Source organism: Cicer arietinum, chromosome 5, assembly GCF_000331145.2.
Source record: "Cicer arietinum cultivar CDC Frontier isolate Library 1 chromosome 5, Cicar.CDCFrontier_v2.0, whole genome shotgun sequence".
NCBI lineage: Eukaryota > Viridiplantae > Streptophyta > Magnoliopsida > Fabales > Fabaceae > Cicer > Cicer arietinum.
Genome location: NC_021164.2, coordinates 20,493,583 through 20,507,998, shown reverse-complemented (window position 1 = coordinate 20,507,998; position 14,416 = coordinate 20,493,583). Strand labels below are relative to the sequence as shown.

Sequence of the window (14,416 nt, the reverse complement as noted above, 5' to 3'; positions counted from 1 at the left end):
CTAAGACACACACTTATGAGTGAAATCTTACACCCGAGTTTGAACAAAACTTAAGTTTAGTTTCAAGGTTGTGTAGTGGTAGCCTTCTAGATGTACATCATGTTTGGTTAGCATGAAAATCTCACCTAGAGTGTGATCTTGTTGAGGGTATTGCCACTCCAAATAGTTTACCTATTTTTGTTCACAATATTCCAAAATGAGATTATTGACTCTAGGGACCGTGTTTAGAACTATAGAGCCACCCTTGTGAGAGTTTTACAACATAAGCCAATAGACCCTTTCATCATAGAATATCCATATAAGCAAAAAATACCTCATACATTCATTCAAAATGTTATATATTCACAACAGTCGTTCTACATAATTGCATTCATATCTCATGACATGACGTTGTTTCTTTTGGAAAATGAAATGGCATTTTGCATCAATTTTCAAGATTGTTGGGGAATCATAAGAACCTTAGCCATGTGTTAAAATTAAAGTGGACAATGGGATTGGAAAAGAGAAAAACTTTACTTTTAAAGTTCAAGCAACTTGATTTGAAAAGTTTAAGAGACATCAGCAATCAAATGAAAACTATACAACATGAGAGTTTCTTTCGCAAATATGGGAAGATCCTAAATCTCTTGGCAGTGAATGTGCAAATAGGGGCCCTCATGGCGTTGGCTCAGTATTACGACCCTCTCTTAAGATGTTTCACCTTTGAAGACTTTCAGTTGGCCCCGACATTGGAGGAATTTGAGCGAATATTGGGTTACTCCCTAGAGGGAGGCAATCCTTATCGATATACTGTTCAACCACCGAGTTTGGATGCAATATCTGAAGTATTGAAAATTGACATAAGAGAGTTGGCCAGTACAAAAGAGGAAAAAGGAGCCGTTCATGGCTTTTCAAGAAAATATCTAGAGCAAAAGTGTCAGGATTTAGCCGTTAAAAAAGAATGGAGTATTTTTATAGATGTTTTGGCTCTGATTATCTATGGTATTGTTTTATTTCAAAACCTTGATAATTTTATAGATTTTGCTGCCATCAATGTCTTCTTAGCTTTTAACAAACATAATCAAAATCAAGTTCTCGCAGTTCTTGCTGATGTATACTACTCTCTACATATGCGACATGAGAAGAAAGGGGGAACAATTTTGTGTTGTGCTCCAGTGTTGTATATCTGGTTTATGTCTCATATGTTCAAGAGAGGGTATCATGTTGGAATTAAAAATAATCGTGAATGGGCTCAGAGCATAGCTAGCCTTACCGGGGACACAATTTCATGGTATCATAGAGAGCAACGGGTGGAGGAAGTAATATGTCAATGCAGATATTTCCCAAATGTGCCTCTCATGGGAACCAAAGGATGTATTAATTACAATCCGGCGGTAGCTTTGAGACAGCTTGGCTACCCTATGTTGGAAAAACCAGATGATAAGTCGTTGGAAGCTTTTATTTTGCATAATACGGGTATAGTAGACCCGCCGATGTTGCGAAGGATAAGTCGAGTTTGGGAAAAGATCTTCAGAAAAGGAAAAGCACTTGGATGTAGAAGTTGCAGCACAGAAGAACCATATCAACAATGGGTAAAATCAAGTTGCCTTTCCACAATACACCCTTGAGTGATCAGGAAATATCTGAACCTACCCTTGCCACCAATGAAGAAATAGGAGAAATCAAAGCATTATTGTTGAAATCTGAGGAGGAGAAAAAAGAGCTAGAGGCGAAGTTAGAAAAAGTCTCCCAAGAGAACGAGAGCTTACGATCAGAAAACACATGTAAAAGTCAGTTTATTGAAAGAAGTAACAAGAGGTTGAAACTTGAAAAAGAAAATAAACTTGGCATACAAGATTGTTTGAGAGGTGCAAATGAAGAGTTAGATGTGCGAAAGCAAGAAAATAATGCAGCTATCGAAGAGGCCTATATGTGGAAGCAGTTGTGGACAAAATCAACAAGCTCTGAAAAGAAGATAAAAAAAGAGTTGGAAGATTTAAAGAAACAACTGAAAGAAATGGTAGCTGAGTATGAGAGTCAAGTAAGGAATGAGAGGCAACACAAATAAGAAATTGAAGAACTACTCTCAAAACATCAAGACGCACTAAGAATAGAAATGGAGAATTCTAGTGAGCTGAAGAATTACATTGATTACCAAGAAAAGATCTATAGTGACCTGAAGGACGAAACCATATATTGGGAGGATCGATTTATGGTGTTGCTAGGTCAATTAAAGAATCAAGAGATCTATAAAGAGCTAGAAGATAAAGGAAGACATTGGAAATACTGCTTTTCAAAATTGGCAATCCTAACTAATCAAGCAGTCTTAAAAATTCCAAAGCATCTAAGAGAGGTTGATGCAGTAATGCATCCGTTGAATACTTCAGTCAGAGTCTACAAGTTCGTTGAATATTGCAAAAATTTGGTAGAAGAATTAGAGGAGAAGATTGGTTGTCCTATTAAAAGAGAAGATTGAAATCACATAGTCAATGTAGTTTTTAATTTGAACATGATGTACTCTTTTTCTTATCAATGAAGGATTTTCTATTTTGATTTACAGTCCTCATATTTTCTTCACTAATAATTTGTTCTTGCTATTACCTAAGGCGTATGATTTCCCAGTATCCAACTTTCATAATTAACTAATTTATTTCATTTCCATCACATTCATATTTTAATACTCCTAGAAATTTTATTTATCTTTTTTTTTTTTAAAATAAAAAAAAAAACAGAAAAAATCAATAAAGTTGTTTCCCCGACACCCTTACCGGACGCGCGCGAATTCCAAGATCATGGATGAACTCGAGCAAAGCCAAGAGGTGATAAGAGCGGATGTCAACCAACTGAAGGAAAAGGTCGATCGAATCTTGGAAGCAATACAGGCTTTAGCAAGGAAGGAGAATAGAGATGGGGATCCTCCTATTGTAAATAAAGAACACCAAACTACTCCTTCTCATCCACTGGGTTTTACCCCGACTAACCAACAATTTCGCACAACAGCTATGCAATTTCCTATATATGGTCTCCCACCTGGTTATACTCCGCATATAGTCATCAACCCCATGGACAATAACCAGAACCACTCAGCTGTCAACCCCCAAAACTTAAACCAATCACAAATCCCACCTCATATGGGCTATGTGCCACCCCAAAACACTATACCCACAGAAAATATTCCATATAGTGTACCTCAAGTGCCCCATTTTGATGCTAACGGGAATTGGCATCAACCTCACATTGGGGATGATACACAATCAAAGGAAAAATTCCATGTCTTAGAAGAGCGAATAAAAGCAATTGAGGGGCATAACGTTTATGGTCTCGAAGCTTTCAGCACGTGTTTGGTTCTTGATGTGACTATCCCTCCAAAATTCAAGATTCTTGACTTTGAAAAATACAAAGGCAACACATGTCCTAAAAATCATCTAATTATGTATTGCAAAAAAATGGTTTCTCATGCTCATAATGATAAACTTCTCATTCACTTTTTCTAAGACAAATTGAGTGGGACATTGTTAAGTTGGTATATGCATCTCGAGCGAAATCAAATTCGTTCATGGAAAGACCTAGCTGATGCCTTTTTGAAACAATACAAGTACAACATTGACAAAGCCCCTGATAGGATGCAATTGCAAAATTCATTGAAAAATGACAACGAAGCTTTCAAAGAATACGCACAACGGTGGAGGGAAATGACATCACAAGTAGAACCTCCTTTATCTGAAAGAGAAATGGTTGGTATATTTATGGATACTCTCCAATCGCCTTTTATGATAAGATGCTTGAGAGTATGTCATCAAACTTTTCTGACCTTGTCATGATAGGAGAAATGATAGAAAGTGGGATGAGGAGTGGCAAGATTGTATGTGCAGCAACTGGCATAAAAAGACCCCAAGCGACATTCACAAAAAAGAAAGAAGGGGACACTAATGCTGTAATGGTAAACCCCAGAGTCTCCTATTTTCCACCCATCAATTCTTATCGACCCCCAAACTTCCAGCCCCCGATACCACAAACTCCTTACATTCCTTATCCATATGTGGTCACAACCACACAAGCTTCATACCCTCAATATCACCCTTCAAGACCACCTTTTTATCAACCGCCACCTACCATATTTTCCTAACAAAGTCAATGGAACCAAAATCCAATCTCAAATCACTACAGACCACTTGTCAATCGAGAAAAAAGGATAACCCGTTTTGACCCAATTCCCGTCACGTACAGCCAATTGTTGTCTCACTTACTTCAAAATTCAATGGTAGTCCTGAGGCCAATGAAACCTCTAGAACCACCATTCCCGAAATGGTATAATCCAAACGCCAGATGTGAATACCATGTCGGAGCTGTGGGGCATTCCGTCGAAGATTGTCAAGCTTTAAAAACTAAAGTGCAAGGATTGATTAATTCAAAATGGCTCACCTTCAAGGAAGACGGTCCCAATGTAGGGAATAATCCTTTGCCGGGTCACGGAGATGCCGCTGTCAATCTCATTGAAGAAGAGATAGACCAGTACACAAAAGATGATTATGTATCGACCATAGAGCCATGCATGGAAAATGATAGATATTTTCCAAGACCATTGGAAATCCTCTATAGAAAAGAGAATCCTAAGCCAACTCATAGTGGGAAAAATGAAATAATTGTCCAAGCACCAACCTTTTTTCCTTATGAAAATAACAAGGCGGTACCATGGAGTTATGAAGTCACATCCCATTTAGTCAACCACCAGTCAGACGATAGCTCTAAACATCAAGGTACTGATGTCACCAATATTTCAGGGATTGGTGGGATGACCCGTAGTGGTCGAGTATACACTCCTGAACAACTCAGGAAAAAGGAAGGTCATGGAGAAAATGGGAAAGAGGTTGTGTATCATGCCATAAAAGGATCAGAAACTTGCAAAAAGACAGTGCCTGAAGAAGAAGCTAGCGAATTTTTGAAGTTTATCAAGCAAAGTGAGTATAAGGTGGTCGATCAACTAAATCAATCCCTTTCTGATATATTTGTTCTTTCTTTGTTATTAAATTCTGAAGCGCATAGAAGAGCACTGATGAAAGTTTTAAATGAGGCCCATGCTATTCATGATATTACTATGGACCAGTTTGATGGAGTTGTCTGTAATATCATCGCTAGTAGCGGTTTGAGTTTTAGCGATGTCGAATTACCAACTGAGGGGATGAAGCATAATAAAGCACTACACATCTCTGTGAGGTGTCATGATCATATTCTTGCACGAGTGCTAGTTGATAACGGTTCATCGTTAAATGTCATGCCAAAATCGACACGTTCAAAACTTTTTGTTGATGGGGCTTGTTTGAAGCCCAGTGCTATGGTGGTGAAAACGTTTGATGGATCCAGAAGACAAGTTGTTGGTGAGATTGATCTGTCGATTCAAATCGGACCCCATAACTTTGGAATAACCTTCCAAGTTATGGATATTAAACCGGGGTACAGTTGCCTTTTAGGGAGACCATGGATTCACGTTGCTGGAGCAGTGACATCCACTCTCCATCAAAAGCTAAAGTTTATATTGAACAGTAAGTTGGTTATAATATCTGGGGAAAAAGATATGATAATGAGTCATCTATCTTCTACGGGATATATTGAAGAAGCAGAGGAAGCCATAAAGACTTCCTTCCAAGCATTAGAAATCGCCAATGCTGTCTTCATGGGTGAAGGATTTCGTTTAAAAGAACCAAAACTATCTACCACATCATTAAAGTCTACAAAATCCATGTTGGAAGGAGGAGCTTTTGTTAAATTTGGAAAATTTATAGAAATACCAGAAAAGAAGGATAAGTACAAGTTGAGATATGTACCTACCAAGGCTGATCAAGAGAACGCTGTAAAAGAAAAACGAGAAAGCAAGCTAGCTCGTTGGGAAAACCGAGTACCAAATTCACAAAATATCCTTATTTGTGACATTCATCAAACCTTTCAAAGCGCCATAATAATATATGCTGATCAAGTGGCTGTTGTAGAAGAGGATCGTGTTGATGGTGATACCCTCAAATTGGTGTACCCTTGTTTTCCAAACACCAATCTCAATAATTGGAAGATCATCGAGTTTCCCGTATTTCTTAATTCATGTTAAAAGTAATTGTGTATTTTAACTCCTTTTGCTCTACCCAAGGCTATAAAGATAACTAATAGGGCACATGTATTTCAATTACGTACTTATTATCAATAAATGCATTTTTGAATCCTCCAGTTGTTTTTGTTTTTCTCTTTTCTTTTTTGGCAATCTTTATTTATATTTCTTTTTTTTTTCCTTTTTCTTCTTAATTTAAACCATGCAGAGTCGAAAATGAATATGTTGAAAATAGCAGCGCTAGAACACTTTCTTGTAATTTTGAACACTCAATTAATCACGCTGACGAGGATTATAAAGACGATTGTGAGCCTCCCCCAGAACTAGAAAGGTTAATTGAACAGGAAGCTAAGATAATCCAACCTTATCAAGAACCTTTTGAGGTGATCAATTTAGGGACTGAACATGATAAGAAAGAAGTTAAAATTGGCATGTCTATGAAAGAAAGTGAACGAGAAAAGTTGGTTAAACTTTTATTTGATTATGTGGACGTCTTTGCATATTCATATCAGGATATGCCTGGGCTAGATACTACCATAGTTGAACACAAGCTACCACTCAAGCCTGAATGTGCTCCAATTAAACAAAAATTGATGAGGATGATGCCTGATATGTCACTTAAAATTAAAGAAGAGGTCAAAAAACAATTTGATGCTAGTTTCTTAGCAGTGGAAAAATATCCTCAATGAGTTGCTAATATTGTTCCATTTCCAAAGAAAGATGGAAAGGTTCGAATGTGTGTTGATTATTGGGATTTAAATAAAGCTAGTCCAAAAGACGATTTTCTTTTGCCTCACATTGATGTCCTAGTAGATAGCACTGCTCAATATTCTCTTTTCTCCTTCATGGATGGTTTCTCAGGGTATAATCAAATCAAGATGGCTCCCGAAGATATGGAGAAAACTACATTCATCACACAATGAGGAACTTTCTGTTATAAAGTGATGCCATTTAGACTGAAGAATGCTGGGGCAACCTATCAAAGAGCAATGGTAACTTTGTTTCATGACATGATGCATAAGGAAATAGAGGTTTACGTGGATGATATGATCGCAAAATCTCAGACCGAAGAAGACCATGTTATTTACTTTCAAAAGTTGTTTGTGCGATTAAGGAAGTTCAGACTCCGTTTAAACCCTGCTAAATGCACTTTTGGTGTAATATCAGGCAAGTTACTTGAGTTTATCGTTAGTCAAAAAGGGATAGAAGTGGTCCCAGATAAAGTAAGAGCAATACAAGAAATGCCCGCTCCACACACAAAAAAAGAAGTTCGTGGCTTTTTGGGTAGATTGAATTACATTGCTAGGTTCATATCGCATCTCACCGCTACATGCGAGCCAATTTTCAAGTTGTTGCGCAAAGACCAAAAGGTTGAATGGAATGATAATTGTCAAAAAGCTTTCGAAAAGATTAAGCAGTACTTGTCAAAACCTCCAATCTTAGTGCCTCATGTTCCTGGGAAACCGCTTATTATGTATCTGATAGTACTTGACGATTCAATGGGTTATGTATTGGGGCAGCAAGATGAATCTGGTAAGAAAGAACATGCTATTTATTATTTGAGCAAAAAGTTCACCAGCTGTGAAACAAGGTATTCACTATTTGAACGAACATGTTGCACATTACCATGGGCTGCTCGTCGGTTGAGGCAATACATGTTATGTCATACAACTTGGTTGGTGTCTAAAATGGACCCAATTAAGTATATCTTTGAGAAACCTGCTCTTACTGGAAGGATTGCCCGTTGGAGATGTTGTTATCAGAATACGATTTGGTATACGTTACACAAAAAGCTATAAAAGAAAGTGCCCTAACAGATTATTTGGCCCAGCAACCTGTAGAAGATTATCAATCAATGCAGTGTGAATTCCTCGATGAAGGTAATCACCTGATAAAGAAAAATGGACGCTGGTGTTTGATGGTGCTTCTAACGCGTTAGGTCATGGAATTGGGGCAATTTTGATTTCTCCAGAGAACCAGTTCACTCCATTTACGGCTAGATTGTGTTTTGATTGCACAAACAATATTGCAGAATATGAAGCATGTGTCATGGGCATTAAAGCAGCCATTGAGTCAAAGATAAAAGTTCTTGAGGTATATGGAGACTCATCTTTGGTTATCCATCAAACAAAAGGAGAGTGGGAAACTCGAGATTCCAAATTGATTCCGTATCAAAGAATTGGTAGAAAACTTCGAGCATATCACTTTTCACTATATTGCTCGAGAAGAAAACCAAATGGCTAATGCCTTGGCCACATTGTCATCAATGTTCAAAATAAGCGTCGGTCAGGATGTGCCAGTCATAAAAATTCAACAAAAGGATAAGCCAGCATATTGCTTATCGATAGAAGAAGAGCTTGATAGAAAACCATGGTTTTATTATATCAAATCCTATGTTAAGAATAGGGAATATCCACCAGGTATTTCAGAGAATGACAAGAGGGTTTTGAGGAGGTCAATGAACTTCTTCTTAAATGGTGATGTGCTTTATAAGAGGAATCATGATATGGTTCTCCTCAGATGTGTGGATAAAGCAGAAGCAGAAAAGATCGTTCAAGAGGTTCACGAAGGTTCTTTTGGAACTCATGCAAATGGACACGCAATAGCAAGAAAAAGCTTGAGGGCTGGCTATTATTGGTTGACTATGGAATCTGATTGCTTTAGTTACGTAAAGAAATGTCATAAATGTCAAATCTATGATGATAAAATACATGTACCACCTACCTCTTTGAATGTTTTAACATCACCATGGCCGTTTTCAATGTGGGGGATGGGTGTTATTGGACTCATCTAGCCTAAAGCTTCCAATGGTCACCGGTTTATCCTGGTAGCTATTGATTATTTCACAAAATGGGTTGAAGCCGCTTCTTATGCCAATGTGACGAGAAGTGTGGTTGTCAAATTCATCAAAAGAGAATTGATTTGTCGATATGGCTTGCCAAATAAGATAATCACTGATAACGCGACTAATTTGAATAACAAAATGATGAAAGAGTTGTGTGATAGTTTCAAAATTCAGCACCATAATTCTTCGCCATATCGTCCAAAAATGAATGGAGCTGTAGAAGCAGCAAATAAGAATATCAAGAAGATCATAAAAAAGATGGTGGAGACATATAAGGTTTGGCATGAAATGCTTCCCTTTGCATTACATGGTTATAGAACCTCTGTTCGCACCTCAACAGGGTCAACTCATTTCTCATTGGTGTATGGAATGGAAGCGGTACTTCCCATTGAAGTTGAAATTCCCTCGATCAGAGTATTGATGGAAACAAAACTAGAAGAGGCTGAGTGGGTTCAATAATGATTTGACCAATTAAATCTCATAGAAGAAAAAAGAATGATAGCTCTACGTCACGATCAACTATATCAAAAAAGACTTAAAAAGGCATACGAGAAAAAAGTTCGTCCTCGAGAGTTTCAAGAAGGGGACTTAGTGTTAAAGAAAATATTGCCAAAAAAAAAGATGCTCGTGGAAAATAATCGACTCCCGAACTCAAATTTTGGTTTCAAAGACCATTTTTTTTCTATTTTTTAGGGCTTTCCAATATTCTCCCTATTTTAAAATAATTTTTGGTGGCGACACCATTGAATTCGAGAAAACTCGAAATTTTAGGCCGCGAGAATTGTTGTTTATGAATATTTGATTTTCATGATGGGAACATGTGATGTATGATCTTAGTGATATTTGAATGAGATTATGGTTCTGTATATATGAGTTTTGATTAAATTGACATGATCTTTTTGGACTGTGTGAGAATATTTGATTTTAATAATACATCATGATTTCATGTCATGGCGTATGCATATTCGTGGAAGTTGTTTTTATGGCAGATTTATTTTCCTCATTGGTATGAGTGATTTTTTATGTGGAAGTTGTCTTAGTGACATGTATTATATCTAGATTATATAGTTTTTAGGAGTATGCATAGTATTGCACTCTCTAGTGATAGTTTTGTTGTGATTAATGTGTATCTACTGTGTTAACAATTTCTCTTTGATGATTTTATGTTATAATGAGATATTGATTTTTCTTGAGTGATTTTAAAGTTATTATTTGATATTACTTCCTAGAATATTTGATATACCATGACGTGTTTGATACGGCTTTATGTTGAGTACTTGCATATTCTCCTAACTTATATTATACTATCACCATGATTTCAAAATTCACAATCTTCATTGTTTGTGTGTGTCGATTTGCGAAAATGCATTTTAGATTGTCAGTTGGTGATTCGTGCTCTCATAGGTGATATTAGTGGGAAGTCTTCTATTGTATTTTATCGAGTCTTCAGCAAAAATATTTTTTATAAATTTTTTGACAATCAAGTATTATCTTTTAATTATGTATTTTGTCTAGGATGTGAACAATGTATTTTAAATAAAAAAAGTAGTTTACGCTATTTTATTGTTATAATAAGATAATATAATATTATTTTGAGTAGCGATATGTATTTGGGTGAATATGATACCTTAAACCATTATTTTGATTTGTTTTAATGAAATTTGAAATGAGTTTTACCCTCATTGTCGATGATAGGAGCACCGTCATTGTGGAGCACCTGTTCACGGACTATTACTGTGCTTTTTTCCCTCTCGGTCAAAGGACAGACAACATAATACTTGTTCTTAAAACAGTTGGAGCCAACATTTCCCAATATCCAACGTCGACACCCACGTTAGTGAACCTCTTCTCATCTTCACTGGTAAAAATAGACACCACCATGAGAGGTTCACAAGCTACCCAAGCGTAACTCCCCTCATCACGTGGGAGGATCAAGTCTTGTAGAGAGGACGCTTCCTTCACCTTGTCAACTTGAAAGACAAAATAAGATAATGAATTCGACATCCAAATCCTCTTTTTAATATGCTGAGGTAAAAAAATTTAATATATGTTTTAAAGACAACAAACCTTATTAAATAAATGTTTTAAGTTTTATGAACGGTGATCTACTGATGATTGCATTTGAGTTTTATTTAAAGCACGTGAATCACATAAGTGGACAAACAAGAAGCCATCAACAAGTGCATAAGTATCTTTTCAATTGTTATGAAAGGATATTCTGATGATGAACAAGTACATTACACTCATAAATACTCATATCAATTCAATAAAATGACAAGAATCAACTTTGAAGAAGAAATCATTTCAAGATTGAGTCATTTATTAAGTCATTTGTTTAAACAATGATGGAAGAACATTCAACATAATGTTTTGGTTGTTCTATAAAGAATAATTGACAATAAGGATATTTTTGGAAGAGCAACATGCAGTAAATCAATTGTTATTTCCCACATGATCTTCCAAATATTTAATGATCAATTAAAAGTCAAGATTTGAAGGTCTACTGGCAAAAACAAACATGCAGAATGTTATGTATAATGATACCCGTATTGATCTCCAAATTGAAGATAGAATGAAAGCAAAACATCTTGGTTCATTCTTGTTGTCTTAAATAAAAGGAGACTGATTTCTCTTTGCGTAAACTAGAGAAATAAAATAGAAAGAGAATGTGATGAAAATGAAAGTTAAATGTCCCTCCTAAATCTGAAAGGAGGCTTTATATACCCAAAGTAATTCAATCGTGGGAATTCAAAAGGCACGAATCAATGGAGACGATCGCATCTTGGAACAACACAAAATTAAAATGAATAGCCATATACGTTGAAGTGCATATACCCATAAGGGGCACATGTCAAGATGGGGAACCAAAGGGACACCCATAATAGACAACTAGGGTTTCCGACTTCAACAGCTGAACCTAGTTGTAACGGTCCCAAGACAACAATCCCACTAATCCACCTCCATTGACGACCATTCATTATTGTTGTCCCTATATGCTTTGGGACTTTCACCTATATAAATAATGTGTCCAACACCAGAAAAGGTAAACCATTATCATCCTACTACCTCTTACTCTCCTCGAATCAATACTTACTTGAGCATCAAAGTGTTTGTAGGTACCACCCCCTCAACGGATTCGAAGTGTTTTACCCGCCTCATGAAGCAAGCCATCCTCCTCGGCCCAGATTGGATCAACAACCAATCTAAATAGTCTAGCAAACCAAGAATTCAAAACAATGCAAGAAACTAATTCTAAGTATAGAAAAACAACAATCAAACAATTGAAAACCGATAAAGAAATTAGAAAAAACAACACCTTAATTGTTGATACAATTTGACCCAAAAAGATGTTTAAATTTGCGGGAGAGACCAACTCTTGGATTCTACTATCAATGAGTCTTTACAAATGATAGAGTTACAATGAATCAAAATCTCAATTGTTCAAGATGAACACTTTCCAAATTCTCAAAAAGTGTTTCTCTCAAACCTTCAAAGAATAGAACAAGATGATTTAGAATAACAATCTCAATCTCTAACCAACTCAACTCAGCCCAAGGTGTTTACAATGTGTTTTCAATCCCAAATCACTCACCAAAATCGTTGTTGTGTTTTCCCCTGCAACCCCGTGCGACTTCAGCCCCTTTTTAAAAGACTATTTTGAAAAAAAAAATCTTGAAGATTTTAAAAGACTATGTAGGATTGAATAGACTTTTTGATAGATTTTAAAAGACTTTTTACAATCAAGACTTTAGAACTAGGATTTTAATGGATTTATATCGCAATTTTTTTTTTTAAGATTTTGAAGGATTTTATGGATTTACAAGATTTGTTCGAACCTAATGGACTTTTAGAGAAAAAAAATTCAAAGTTACAAAATTGAATGACAAGATGTATTAAATAAATTATAAGGTTTTTTTTTAAAAAAAAACAACTAATACAATTTTAAAAATCTTTTAATAACAAAATATTTATTGCTCCACGTCCTCTGAGTAGTATTTATCCACAATTGAAGTTATAGTAGTTTTCCATAAATTTACATTTTCTCATTTACACAGTTAGGTTTGAATAATATGTTGATAATTATGGTATTTGTTAATCGGTTACTTTGGAGATGAAGACTCGCTTTAACATTGTGAAGTGCAATTTTAAAATACTAAACATCATCTTGATTATATTCCTTAAAGTCATACGCCGAAGATTGAACAATTCTCTTTCAATTTGTTGGTCATTGACGTGACTTGCAAAATTTTGTAAATAATATCTTACACTTCAAAATAATAATAATAATAATAATAATATGAGGCAAAAGAATTTAGAAGCATAATGTGAATAGAAAGCTGGAGAAACAAAAAGGCTGGAGTAAAAAAAAGAAACCAGAGGCAGTGATATAACAAAGAAATCAAAAGAACCAAAAGGCAGTGAAAATAATGTGAAATCAAAAGCATTGGAATGAAGAAATAAATTGTAGTGTTTCTTCCACATACATATATGTTATATTTGTATACATGATAAATTGTTGCAATGTTTTGAATACTATTTATTATAAACATTGTTTTTAATAAACTACTACTCATAAATGAATATTATAGTACACAATACCACACATATTATCATTTAATATATTTTTGAATTGACACAATAACGGAACTACAACGATTTTAGCAGAGCTACTCTTTAAAGTTAAACAAAATTACATTGAATTTTCCAAATTCATCACCAATCCAAACATACACTTAAACACAATATCACTTCTTCAAAAGTTTACATTTCATTTTTATCAATGCAACAACTTAGAATTTATCGATAAAGTTTTCTTTACTAGAATTTCTCCATCTTTAACATACTTAACTGTATTAATTTTTTTAGTCATGTTGACAAGCTCCACTAAGAAATACTTCTTGTGTAGACACAACAATTTGGACACACTATTTAATCATACACATAAAATTATATATATTTTTAATTATTTTAAAATTATATATTATTTAATTATATATTTTATGTGTATGTTCAAATATCGTTTCTAAATTTTTATGTTCACACAAAATATTTTCATACTGAATATTGGGGTTTTTTTTTTCAATAACCCTTTTTTGAAATAAAAAACACCAAACTACCCCTTTTGAATTTTTTTTACCAAAATACCCCTTTTTTTAAGTTATAAGTCGCCATTTGGAATGACGACTTCCTTAAGGAAACCCAAGTTCCAAATGGCGACTTCCCACATGGTTTTTTAAAATAAAATAAAAAAATTCAATTTTTTTAATTTAATTTATAATGGAATAACATAAATATTATATATATATATATAATTAATTAATATAATTCATAAAAATACATAAAAATAATTTTTGTTAATTAATTAATTCATATAGTTAATTAATATAATTTTTAATTTATATTTATGTATTTTTATGAATTATATTAATTATAATTATATATATATATATATATTATTTTAATAAAAATTGAAATAAAATTGAAATAAATGTTTTTAA

The 14,416-nt window shown here is 34.7% G+C and overlaps 1 protein-coding gene across 1 annotated transcript; it reads left to right on the top strand.

The window, feature by feature from the left end:
- The first annotated feature begins 2,771 nt into the window (after positions 1–2,771).
- On the top strand, positions 2,772–10,827 carry LOC140920376 (uncharacterized). The gene is given in 11 exon segments (XM_073368644.1): positions 2,772–3,202; positions 4,207–4,604; positions 4,761–4,846; positions 4,949–5,120; positions 5,226–6,055; positions 7,241–7,260; positions 7,380–7,819; positions 7,822–7,953; positions 7,956–8,274; positions 8,276–8,710; positions 10,614–10,827. Coding segments are annotated over 11 exon segments (3,477 nt in total).
- Positions 10,828–14,416: the final 3,589 nt, after the last annotated feature.